The sequence below is a fragment of the Hypomesus transpacificus genome, chromosome 10, assembly GCF_021917145.1.
Source record: "Hypomesus transpacificus isolate Combined female chromosome 10, fHypTra1, whole genome shotgun sequence".
NCBI classification, from domain to species: domain Eukaryota; kingdom Metazoa; phylum Chordata; class Actinopteri; order Osmeriformes; family Osmeridae; genus Hypomesus; species Hypomesus transpacificus.
Genome location: NC_061069.1, coordinates 239,294 through 251,881, shown reverse-complemented (window position 1 = coordinate 251,881; position 12,588 = coordinate 239,294). Strand labels below are relative to the sequence as shown.

The 12,588-nt window shown below is 41.3% G+C and overlaps 1 protein-coding gene across 1 annotated transcript; it reads left to right on the top strand.

The window, feature by feature from the left end:
- The first annotated feature begins 1,540 nt into the window (after positions 1-1,540).
- Positions 1,541-5,329, top strand: glula (glutamate-ammonia ligase (glutamine synthase) a). The gene is made up of 7 exons (XM_047028202.1): positions 1,541-1,648; positions 2,304-2,488; positions 2,701-2,862; positions 2,941-3,087; positions 3,190-3,317; positions 3,427-3,626; positions 3,755-5,329. The coding sequence occupies exons 2-7, from the start codon at positions 2,323-2,325 to the stop codon at positions 4,065-4,067; spliced, it is 1,116 nt and encodes a 371-aa protein (XP_046884158.1). The 5' UTR covers positions 1,541-1,648; positions 2,304-2,322; the 3' UTR covers positions 4,068-5,329.
- The last annotated feature ends 7,259 nt before the right edge of the window (positions 5,330-12,588 follow it).

The following is a 12,588-nucleotide window of genomic DNA, read 5'->3' as shown; positions in this document are numbered from 1 at the left end:
GCTATCTAATCAATGATTTGAGTGGCTAAACAAACTTTTCTCATGCAGTCGTTGTTTTTTGCATACAATTGTACCATAATCTGTATTTGCTACAGTAACACAGTTAGCTGCTAAATCTTTAGGCATTACCTTTCGTTGGACATGAAGAAAACCACAGTAATTATTTGCATTGAAAGTAGTAGTAAATAGCTCATTCTGTCGGAAGTAAGCAAACCGATGTGCTCTCATCCACTCAAAGAAATTACCCCTTCTTGCACCCTACAAATTAAATAACAAGAACATAGCCCACAGTTGAGTCACTTTGTCAGCCTGTTATCTTGGTTTTATTGGGTATTATTCTAAATAGTTACCCACTGAGAGTTGATCAATTGATCAACCATTGTTTAATTACATTGCAGTATGGGATTTCAGGGCACATGTGCCATTGGTTCTCCCTTAAATTGTAAAGGGAGTTTGCCCAAACACCTTCACCAAGAAAGAAGTGAAGATTGCCATTTTTGGAGTCCTCAGAATATATATTTTTTTAAATACTCTGAATAATGTTTGTGCTACAGGTGCCCACATACTGGTGAATTTAGAAATGTGTTGAAGCAATCCACAAAAACGTCTTGGGTGAAAAGATCCGCAAGCGTTCTTTCTAGGGAATAGACAACAAACATGTTAATCCTATGTCATCTTTAACACACAGATTACGGATGAAGTAGATGCTGCAGGTTTCCCATTTACCTGTTCTTCGTGTAATTTCCTCTCAGTCAAAATTGTTTTTTACATCAAAGACTGAAGCATTGATATTAGAGGCAAAGCTTGTCGGTTTTAAATGTATTCTACATATACCAAAACTGTTAGCAATATAAATTCTAAAAATTACGTCATAGACATCGAGATCTTTTTGAGTGACTGTCGAACGCTCAGAACCAGGCCATTTTGGCATTCATTCTCACCTAATAAAGGAATTATTCAAGACCAAAGATATATCCTTACAATGCCATCCTCGAAATAATGTGGGATGACAGTGTACAATCCATTTATGGATGTCACAATTCTACTTATATCCGATCGAAATATTACTACTATTATACGTAATTCACATAGGCGTAGATATGAGAAAAATCTCGTGAGAAAATGGCCTGTGATATAGCCCTATGTGCTTATGTCTTGTAATTGGCCTATGTAACCACTTGGCGGAGTTTAGAGCTTTGTTCGATCATTAGAATCCAGTTTTCAATGCAAGAATGTGTATGTTTATGTGATCCGTTTTATGCGGCCTGCCGACCTCATATATTAGACAGTCAATACATCAAGTATTTACAGCAACTGTTTCCTTCTTCTACTGTGACTTAATAAGATAGTGGTCATACACAAGTGACACGCAATGCTTTTCAGCCGAGAGCTACTAGAGGGCGTTGCGCTTTGGTTTTCACTCCATCCAATGATCGTGCTCCATGAGCTTTCAGTCACCTTGGAATCAACAGATACTGTTTTCTCTGACCAATCAAAGACGCCTTGGTCCAGCTCCTCTTGTTATAAATGTGACCGTAAAGAGCGTTTGAGATTCGGAGAATGAGAGAACAACTGTCGGAACATCCATTCACAACAAATTGGACCTGCCAGTCCGATAGCTCCTATTTGAATTATCGCATCTCTTCAGGTATGATTTCGTTTTCATGGTTTACAGTTCGATAATAGTTTCCAAGCTACTTTTCCTTTATCTGCTGCAACGGACCCTCGAGACTGGTGAATTAGTTTAATTTTTATTTTAATAAGTAGTTTGACTGTTTTGCATTTATTGCGCTTCATTGTTATCTCTGCGTTTTTGTTGCGTTGCTGTTTGTTAGAAAGTTACAGTGGTAGTAGTTAGGTTAAGGTTAAATTGGTAGTGTATGGTGATGTAATACAATTAATGTAACCATGACTACAGTTGGTAAGCTGTGGGGGAAGCCTTGTCAAACAGCAGTGTTCAGTTCAGTGTGAACGTTGTTTTGTATTTAATTTAGAGAGGTTTGGAAACCGCAAAATAATTGCTACCATGATTGTTGCGTGTAGCCTTTTAATTAGTGCTACAATCTGGCAAAATTGGGTTATTCAACACAATGACGTTTAGTACACCACTTGCACCTTGACATGAAGTTAACCAAAAATGCCGAGGTACAATAGCAATTTCCTTGTGAATCATTTGATTCGTTCTGGAATATAGAACAATGGTTTGCTTTGTTTTTGAACACGCGCTTACGCAACATGTGCTTCTTCACTGAATCGCGTCGGCCTGATGGATACTCATGCCTTTTGTCGTTTTCATTCCCCAGGTGTCTTATAATAAATAAGATGGCAACGTCTGATAGTTCCGGCCTGAGTAAAGCTGTAAAACAGCAGTACATGGATCTCCCTCAGGGAGACAAAGTGCAAGCCATGTACATTTGGATAGACGGAACAGGGGAAGGACTCCGCTGTAAGACGAGAACGCTTGATTCGGAGCCCAAAAGCATCGAAGGTAAGCAAAGTGTATATATACATTAATTGTTAAAAATGTTCCCCATGATTCTGGTTTAGTTCTTGTGTGGGGAAAATCTGGACATTTGCAACCTTTTTAGAGTGGGTGGGTAAAGCCTTATATTTGCTTTGTTCAGCCATTTTTGTAATTCCAGCCACTATTGTTTTTCTGCCCATTCACCAAGAGTAACCTTTTCTTCCTTTGCTCTGTAGAGCTGCCAGAGTGGAACTTTGATGGCTCCAGTACATACCAGTCTGAGGGCTCCAACAGTGATATGTATTTGATTCCCTCTGCAATGTTTCGTGATCCATTCCGCAAAGACCCCAACAAGCTGGTCCTGTGTGAAGTGCTGAAGTACAACCGAAAGCCTGCAGGTAAAGCTGGACTTCTAGATGTGTGGTTGCCTTTGTTAAGATATCGTTTGGTGATAACAAGGTGACATTTCTGCACAGAAACCAATCTCCGCTTGACATGTAAGAAAATCATGGATATGGTGGAGAATCAGCACCCTTGGTTTGGCATGGAGCAGGAGTATACTATTCTGGGCACAGATGGACACCCTTTTGGCTGGCCTTCCAATGGCTTCCCTGGGCCACAAGGCAAGGACCTTCTCATTGGCATTAATGTGGTAACCATAACTGAAGATTCTGGTTGAATCTAGGTCATGAATTGCATTGTAACTATGTATTCTTTGTGTCTAGGACCTTACTACTGTGGTGTGGGAGCAGACAAAGCCTATGGCAGAGACATCGTAGAGGCTCATTATAGAGCCTGTCTTTATGCTGGGGTCGAGATTTGTGGCACAAATGCAGAAGTCATGCCTGCGCAGGTAAAGTAAAAGCCTTGTCTTGTCACAGCCTTGTACGCATGCTTTTCTTTTTAAAAGATTTGACATGGGAGTTCACAATGGCCAATACTTAAAAAAAATGTATTTTCAGTGGGAATTCCAGGTTGGACCTTCTGAGGGCATCAATATGGGGGACCACTTGTGGGCTGCTCGCTTCATCCTGCACCGTGTCTGTGAAGACTTTGGCGTGGTTGCCTCATTTGATCCCAAACCCATCTCTGGGAACTGGAACGGTGCTGGATGCCACACCAACTTCAGCACCAAGGAGATGAGGGAAGATGGAGGTCTGAAGTGAGTGTTTGCACAACTCTTGATGATGCGCAGGAATCTGTGGCCTGCAGTTCCTTAGCAACCAATCTATATTTTACATGAAGCATTTGGCTTTGGCCACATTGATTAACCCTTTCTTCTGTGTTTAGGGCCATTGAGGACTCAATTGAAAAGCTAGGGAAAAGGCATCACTATCACATCCGTGCTTACGATCCCAAGGGGGGTCTGGACAATGCCCGCCGCCTCACTGGCCACCACGAGACTTCCAACATCCATGAGTTCTCTGCTGGTGTGGCAAACCGGGGTGCCAGCATCCGCATCCCTCGCATGGTGGGCCAGGAAAAGAAAGGCTACTTTGAGGACCGCCGCCCCTCGGCTAACTGCGACCCATACGCGGTGACCGAAGCTCTAATCCGTACCTGTTTGCTCAGCGAAGAGGGAGACGAGCCTGTGGACTATTAGGCACCACAAAATCCCTCTGGACTGCATCTCAACCCCCCCCCCCCCACCCATTATCAGTTGAAAAGTCAAAACTAGTACTGTATTTGTAATTTCTTTTGTTCTCCATTGAAATGAGTTTGACCTGCATTTCTGAATAGATTAAAGTTGACTGGTCAACTTTACCGCAGAAATCTAAAGTTTGGTCTTAACCTTGAGATAGTTGAGGGCATGGTGTTTGCAGGGTATGTCTCTCCCTTACTTGCATTTAAGTGCAGAGCTGATTTGTAACATGGTTTTGATGATTATGCCCCCTTTTGTTTGTCATGACTTAAGCACATAATGGACTGAAGAGTAGTGCTGCTAGGGCTGAGCAGCATGTGTAATTTCTTAATAAATCTACAGCTAGTTGGTGTACGTATGTTGACCAGCCTTTTAGACTTCTGTTTTCAATGTTACTAACTGTTTAATAGGATGTGTGGTTTTTAAATGGCTACATGTTTGATGTACTTTACAGATTTTACACACTGGTTCATGTTGTATGGTACTCTCTGTAGATTTGAGTCCTAACTATTGTCGGTCCAATGTAATGCCATTTGTAAAATCCATGCAAGGCTCATGAAGGAGTTTTATCCTTTTGTCAACTGCTCTGAAATTGTTATGCATCTGATTTGGTAAAACCCTGAATTTACTGGACCCGGTGTATTTATCATTGAAACATTTAAACTTTTTTATTTTGACTTGTTTGGGTTCTTATCACAAGTAAGAAACAAGGCAAGAAGTATGTATTTTCTTGAACCCACAAAGGAATTCAAGTAAAAAATAATCTTATTTTAGCCACTCTTCTAGCAAGAACACAATCATAAATAAGAGCATACTTTTACTTATGGGAGATAAAACACACATGCTTGAGTGTCCATACAATGTAACTTTCTCTGCATCATCCCCTCCCAGGAGAGCGATGTGTTCTGCATTTTTTTTATTGTGGTTCTCTGCAGAGAACCTTGTGGATGGGGAGAACATGCAAACTCCATGCCAAAAGGCCCAAGCGACCTCACCTCACCTGAGCACCGACAGGCCCCAGATGGGATTCTAACCTTACATCTTGCTTCAAAATCACTGGGTCTTCAATATTGGGTTGTAGGCATTCCGAAAGGAACAGTCTCATCTCATGGGGAGACCTGTTAACATGAAGTGAATGGTTGTAGAAACATAGCATTGACTATAGCTGAGTGTTTTGATCTGACATGTTTCCATAAAGCATTTTGAGGAAGTATTCAGCTGAACTTGTCTGCATGTGTTTATTTCTCTGCCCAAATATTTGTCAGTTTGCTTAAAGTAACAGACAACTGTCATTGGCTTTGGAACAGGAAAAAGGTGGAAAAAAGCTGAATCAGTTGTTTCAAATCAAAAGATTTACTCTGGTTAAAGCTGTGTGTATGGTACTATTTATGACTTGGGGGATGGGGGGGGGTGTCTTCCCTAAATATGTTATTGTAAGATCACTGATCGGACCGGTGTCAAGTACATGTGTACAGAAACTCAAACTGTTTGTGGAAAGCTATTATGTCTTTGCAAGCCTACAGCCTGGTTAAGAGCATATCCCAAGTGCCATCCCCTAACCGTTTTGCCTCTGAATATCATAAACAAGTCCACAGAATGTGAAAGGGAGTCAAAATAGCTCAAAGGGCATATTGAAAACAGGACGTTTCCTTCTCCCCACCCTTTTTTCTCTGGAAGTGTGGAACATTGCCTGTCTATTTGCTATGGAATATGCAAGACTAACAAGTTTGTTATGGGACCTTTCACCTACTTCCCATTTTCCCTTACAACTGAAAAGTTGCATTGCTCACTGATTGGCTCAATGAAAGGCAACCTATCCAATCATAAACTACATGGCATGTTGTGGGTGTACTTAGCAGAAAAGTGGCCTGGCAGAAGCCTTGGACATGTACTTTTATTGTGTTGTTAATTCTACCTTTTTGACTCTGAGAGAGGGGGGGAGGAGTGGAAATCTAAAAATAGCTCTTCACACTATTAACTGCTATTGAGGTTCACAGCATTTATTTGCAATGTAAGTCCTCAACTCAGTCTTCCGGATCATATTTTAAAAAGTATAACTTTAACCTTTCTGTCTGGTTTCAGGAGGCAACATGATTATTCATTGTCTTTGATTCTCTGGTCAAATCTAAACTAAGCCTCCAACTACACAATAAACAAACCTTACATGGGTTTTAAATAAGTACAGCCTGTTCTTTAGCTTACTTGTAAGTGTGTGGCATAGCATGGGCCAAGTACTTAACTAAACTGAGTACAAGTTTCGTACATTAGTTGAAAGTATAGGACATAAGTAACAAGATTTGTTCTCTACCTTTTACATTTATTTGTAATGTTGAAATAAACCATGGCTATTACGGAAATGAACTACTTCTAGGTATCTAAAATAGGAGACAAAATTATGTAGGAAATATTCTTGGGAATCTTGTTTCCTCTTTCACCTAATATAATTTTTGTGTTTGTATGTTTATATGTTTGTGCGTGTATCTGTGTTGATGTGTGTGGTGGGTGGGATACGACACATTTCTGTTTACAGCGTCACTAACAACCCTGGGACGATAGCCTGCCTTCACTAATCATGTGCCTGTACCACTTTGCCCCTCTTTTAGAGCTTCATTATGATCACAACTTGCATGTATAATCCAAGGAAGCACTCAGGCTGGGAAGCCAGAGCAGTGGGGACACCCCAGACAAAGGATGGGGAGGGATGCTGCTCAGTTGCCATAGCGACCACCGGAATGTACAGGCTCGACCGAGTTGATTCCTGTTAGGAGGGGGCGGGGGGGGGGGGGGGACTGGGGTGTTATGTAAAGAGGAAAAAAATGAAATCAGGTCTTACAAATACAACTGTATAGTGCTCCCCCCACACCCGGGCAATTACCAGCTTTAAGATATCAGTCACGCAGTCTTACTATCACACTATGAATGCAGTCAGGAAATGTGTTTTGTGTCAATTCACAGAACAATTAACTGGTATTTCAGTGTGCACTAAAGTCTACAGTAAACAGCACATTGTTTTATTCCGCATACAACAGGGGCAACTGACCAGTTACTGGGAGGCTTTGACCCCTCTGTATGTCTAAATGCTTGTCGCTTTGGCTCTTTAGTTGTGTAACAGACACAATTCAATCCATTTAAATGTATGGATGGATGGACAGATTATTTCATAAATGGATAATCATCTCAAGACAGAGCAGGAGAACTTGGTACATATATATCATGTTTAAAAAGAACATTGCAATTGCAAATGTTAGGATTCTGCATAGGTAAGTCTTACAGAAGTGGGTCTGCATTCTGGGGGTCACGTCAGGGTAAGAAATCAAATCCTAGAAATGAAAAGGGCTGTGTGGATTTGAGGGTGTTGAGAGAGATGGATTAGCTGTGTTCTGTATATATATCACTCTGAAGGACAAGACGCTATCCTACATCTGTCTAAGCTTGGCTCATGAAGAAGATAAAAACCAGACTAGTAAGCCTTTTTCTGACTGGGAGATGTTGTTTATTTACAAAGCCGTACACACACACAAACACACACACACTCACACACTGGTCACATCCACGTGGTCTTGCATGTGAGCACATTCAGTCAAGCATGCTCACATGAGAATCCAGCAATACATGTGCAAGCACATGCATGTGAACATAGGCAGAGATAAAGGAGATTGCATGTTTACTGTGGACACACATCCATACACATTAACATGGTTCATAGGCAGGGACTGTAGTTTCACTGCCAGGAACCTCCGGATTGGCTGAGCAGTGTGGTGTGATTGGACTGATGCTGGCAACCCCTGCTCACCTGCGCTGTGATTGGTTGCACAATAATGTATGACACAGTGACACAGTTTTGACTATGCTGCTTCCCACATGGAACGAGAGATGCTTTTGTGTCAGTCTCTATGACGGACAGAAAACAATGTGCAAGGCTCAACACACCATTCTACTTCACAACAGAGCAAAAGTGACTGCATTTACCTATAGGACAAATCAGGGTTAGGCTGTGTGTGGAATCCAACCTAGTATTCAAGCAGGTATATTGCATATTCATAGCAAATGCAAGAACATCCACATATATTTTTCATTCTCTTATCTTTCAAATAAATTGCCTCTACATTGTGTCAAAAGTGATTTGCAGGATCATGTGCCAGATCCAGTTAACAGCTGTTTCATAATGCTACAGGGTTCACACCTTGGTTGATTTCTGACCTACAATGATAACTGAACAGTCATCAGTAATGCAGCCAGAGCATGTGCTAGCCAGGCTCAGAGGACTGAAGAGCCTCACTAAATAAGTATTATGAGGTTATTTAATTAGCCTTCACTGTAAGGCCCAGCCTATGACCATCCCAGCATGTGCTCCCATTGAGAAATGGCCAATTTGATCTGTAATTTATCTAAAGTTCCATTGTGTAATGTAATAAAGTAATCGAGTCCAAAGGACAGCACATAGGCAATGCATGATTGAAACCATGGCTTATGTTTTACTTTGTGCTCCACTTTGTCCAGTCTCTGTTGTCATGCAGGATCAACTGATGCACACATCCTTTGCTGAGCCATTGCTTTTAGTTTTTTGTCTGGTAACAGACTTCCTTAAATAAATCGCTCCAAAGTTCAGGCACTGTCCAGAAAAAGTGCAGACACTCTTCTGAACTAGAATGCTGAATTGCTAGATTAGGTTGGAGGCTCTACTTCTTAGTTTCATTCTTACCTCTTAAAAGCATTAAATGCTGCTATTCTGCAAGAGGGGTAGGGTGTTCAGTTACACATAGAAAAGAAGGAGTTGTCAATAATAGTGCTGTCAGTTTAACGCGTTATTAACGGCGTTAACGCACACCCATTTTAACGGCGTACATTTTTTATCGCGCGATTAACGTTCTTTTTGGCCCAGCAATTGTTGTAGTCTTTTTCACATGCTGTTGCAACAACTACTGACGTTAGAAAAAGTACAACACCACACCGGATCTAGCTACACCGGAAACAAAACAACAGGCACGCCGCTAACACTTGTTTGGGCTTGCGAGCCGGCTGAAGAGTATTGCCTAACTTTACGCTTTGAATAGATGGCGAGCGCGAGACGCCGAAATGGATGCAAATAAGATTCTGAATGCAAAGTTTACTATTAAAAAGTTGCCAAATGGTCCCATTGGCAAGAGCAAATTGATCTGTGTGTTTTGTCGTTGTGAACTGAGCTATCATCGCAGCACGTCTAGTCTGAAATACCACTTGATGGCAAAGCACACAGCTAATTCTCCGCCCCCTCAAAGCCAGGCGATTGCAATGTTATTTTCAATTTAAAAAAAACTTTTGCACCAAGTAATCCGATCCACTTTTCCATGTTGATAAAAGCATTAAAATGAGAAAAAATAAGTGGACAAAAAGAAATCAAGGGACATTTAGAATAGACAAAAATGTGCGATTAATTGTGATTAATCGCGAGTTAACTATGACATTAATGCGATTAAATATTTTAATCGTTTGACAGCACTAGTCAATACATTAACAACAGACTGTTCCAGGCACTTAAAGGAATGATAGGCAGTTGTGTACATATCTGCACACAATTCTGTGTGCAGATGTCTTTCTGTAGCTGGGAGGTGTTGGCTGTCAAATATGGAACTGTGATCGGGATCAGTACGAGAAGCAGTTGAACATTCCTTAAAGGGGCAGTCAGAGAAGAAGCCATCCTACTACACTCATGGCATGCATGCACTTTGTGAATTCTCAGATCTGTTTACAGTTTTATTGTGAGCTATCGATTTTAAATGCATACATATATGCATGTACATATATGTATATATATGTATAGGTGAAATGTGTTTTGTTGCAGTGTTTGCCACATTTACCATCATAATACAAGGTGAGCAAACATTGCAACAAAACACATCTCACCTAATATGAAAGTTTATTAGATTCTATATTCAAATGGCAATGCATTTTTCAAATGGCAATGTGCAAAGTGGCAATGCAATCCGCAATTCAAATGGATTATTTGTATTATTTGGAATAAATGTTTAATGAACGGTTATTGCATTGTATTTCAAATTGACAAGTTTTTTCGACTCTTTATTCAAGTAGCAATGCATTTTTCAAATGGCAATTCAATGTGCAAATGACAATGCAATCCGCAATTTAGTGAGTATTAGTTTGAATAAATTTTTTTCAGTCAAGACAATCACGTATTAGATTTGAGCATTTATTGTTACATGACATGGACATGTAGATTTACTTTGGCGGAGTGGATGATCTAAGGCAGGGGTGTCGAACTCCGGTCCTCGAGGGCCGCTGTCCTGCATGTTTTAGATGTTTCCCTGATCCAGCTCACCTGATTCGAATGAATGGTCGTTATAACAACCCTTTTAATTGAATCAGGTGTGTTGGAGCAGGGAAACATCTAAAACATGCAGGACAGCGGCCCTCGAGGACCGGAGTTCGACACCCCTGATCTAAGGGAAGCACTCCCTGCCTCCTCGATGCAACACATACATACATGACATATGAGGCAGGGAGCAATAGAGATATAATCCCCCTGTTGGATAGATACACAGACAGCATGGGGGAGAAGGGGACGGTGGAGGGTGGCAGCAGCACTGATCATACAACGACCGGGGTGAGTGTGTGCATATCCGCGCGTCTTTTAAAGACGCCTTATCAGACGTGGCCCAATGGATATGCGCTGCTACATGGGTGTGGTAGTGGGAGGAGTAAGGAAGGTGGAGTAAGACACCTTACGTCCCCGATCACTGACTGACGCGCGCTGCCCGATTGCCCTGCCAGAACTAGCTGCGCTTATGAATGAACGCTTAGTACATTGTATATCCTATTGTCAAGGTTTTTTCGACTCTTTATTTAAATGGAAATGCATTTGTCAAACGGCGATTCAATGTGCAAAGTGGCAATGCAATCCGCAATTCAACTGCAGGAATAATATATGGGAATCTTACCTTTGTGGAAAATGTGTTTCCTCTGTTTCATCTCTCAACCAGAACGACTGCCGTAAAACAGCAGAAAAAAGTTACAAATACTTTAAAGTGTCTGTTGTTTTGTGTTTGCATGCATGTTACTGTACAAGAAAATGTAACCTGTGAGTTATATCACACAAGGTCATACAATCTTATTTGACCTCGGAAAAGGCGTTATAAAAATGTAACATATTGTTAATATTATTATCATCAGCTCAAGACCTTTAGACTCTTGATGAGCAAACATCTTAATGTCAAAAATTGATGACACAAACTACTTGACCCTCGACTTTAGCAGTAGGCCATGTGTTTGTGTGTGCCTGTGTGTCCCACATATGTCCTTCTTGCCAAGTTGCACAGCATTTTGGTACAAGGGTTTTCAAGGTCAGACAAGTAGCCATGTAACTTCTGGTGGGGGTAACGCATTACAAAGTAATGCTTTGAGTACACAGATACTTTTTTGTTGTGATCAGAAACATAACATCTTAGTCATTTATTTAGTAACATTTTCAAAAAAGTATTTGTCATGTACTGAATGTCATAGGCTACCATAGTTGTCAGGAAGTAGTATTGTGTCGGGTGGGAAATAAAGAGGTGTGCGCCAGGTGCAACACCAAGGAATCTCTGGTCATGATTCAATCAGGAGACCGATAAATACATTAACATAACAGTAATCTGTTAGTAAAAATGTATTTTCCTGTTCCTTTTGTTGCCACAAAAACAAATAGAAAACCAACGCATTTGCACAGTTTCTGTGTTTTTCCGACATCTTTGGAGGTAGTAGCCTAACAGTGAAAGGTATGCCATCCTACACTTGAACATGTATAGCTCAGCTAGCGAGAAAGATTAGCCTTTTGGGAACTTCTATTATATAGAAACATGTGAAAACATTTTCCTCAAATACTGAACCAGCAAACTTTCATTTGTCGTTGCCAAAACGTATGGCCATGACTGTACATCCTCTGTTGTGCTTTCTTAGTGAGGAAGCTGATGTTCAGTTCCCACTAGAGGTCCTGGGAGAGGATGGAAGGACTCCACAGTGTTGGGAGTCGCACAGGGTGATGTGGGTGAGTGGGACTGTATTCTTCTTGAAGTCCACAACCATCTCCACTGTCTTAAAAGCATTGAGCTCTAAGTTGTTTTGGCTACACCAGGTCACCAGGGTGTCAGCTTTCTACCTATAGGCAGATTCATCCCGCCAGAGATGAGCCCAATGAAGGTGGTGTCGTCCGCAAACTTCAAGAGTTTGACAGACGGATGACTGGAAGTGCAGCTGTTGGTGTACAGAGAAGAGCAGAGGGGAAAGGACGCAGCCCTGAGGAGATCCGGTGCTGATGGACCGGGAGTCAGAGTCTTGCGTTCCTTGCTTAACGCACTGCTTCCTTTCAGACAGGAAGTCTGTATTCCACCTGCAGGTGGAGTCCGGTACATTCAGCTGGGAGAACTTGTCCTGAAGCATGACGGAGATGATGGTGTTGAAGGATTACAGAGTTTTAGTTTCTGCCTGTATGCAGGAATCAGGTGGACCA

Bases quoted from the DNA above. Each gene is read 5' to 3' on its own strand.
- glula (XM_047028202.1), top strand. From the start codon at position 2,323: ATGGCAACGTCTGATAGTTCCGGCCTGAGTAAAGCTGTAAAACAGCAG. The intron at 2,863-2,940 runs GTAAAGCTGGAC...ATTTCTGCACAG, and splicing joins GTACAACCGAAAGCCTGCAG to AAACCAATCTCCGCTTGACA. The intron at 3,627-3,754 runs GTGAGTGTTTGC...TTCTGTGTTTAG, and splicing joins AGGGAAGATGGAGGTCTGAA to GGCCATTGAGGACTCAATTG.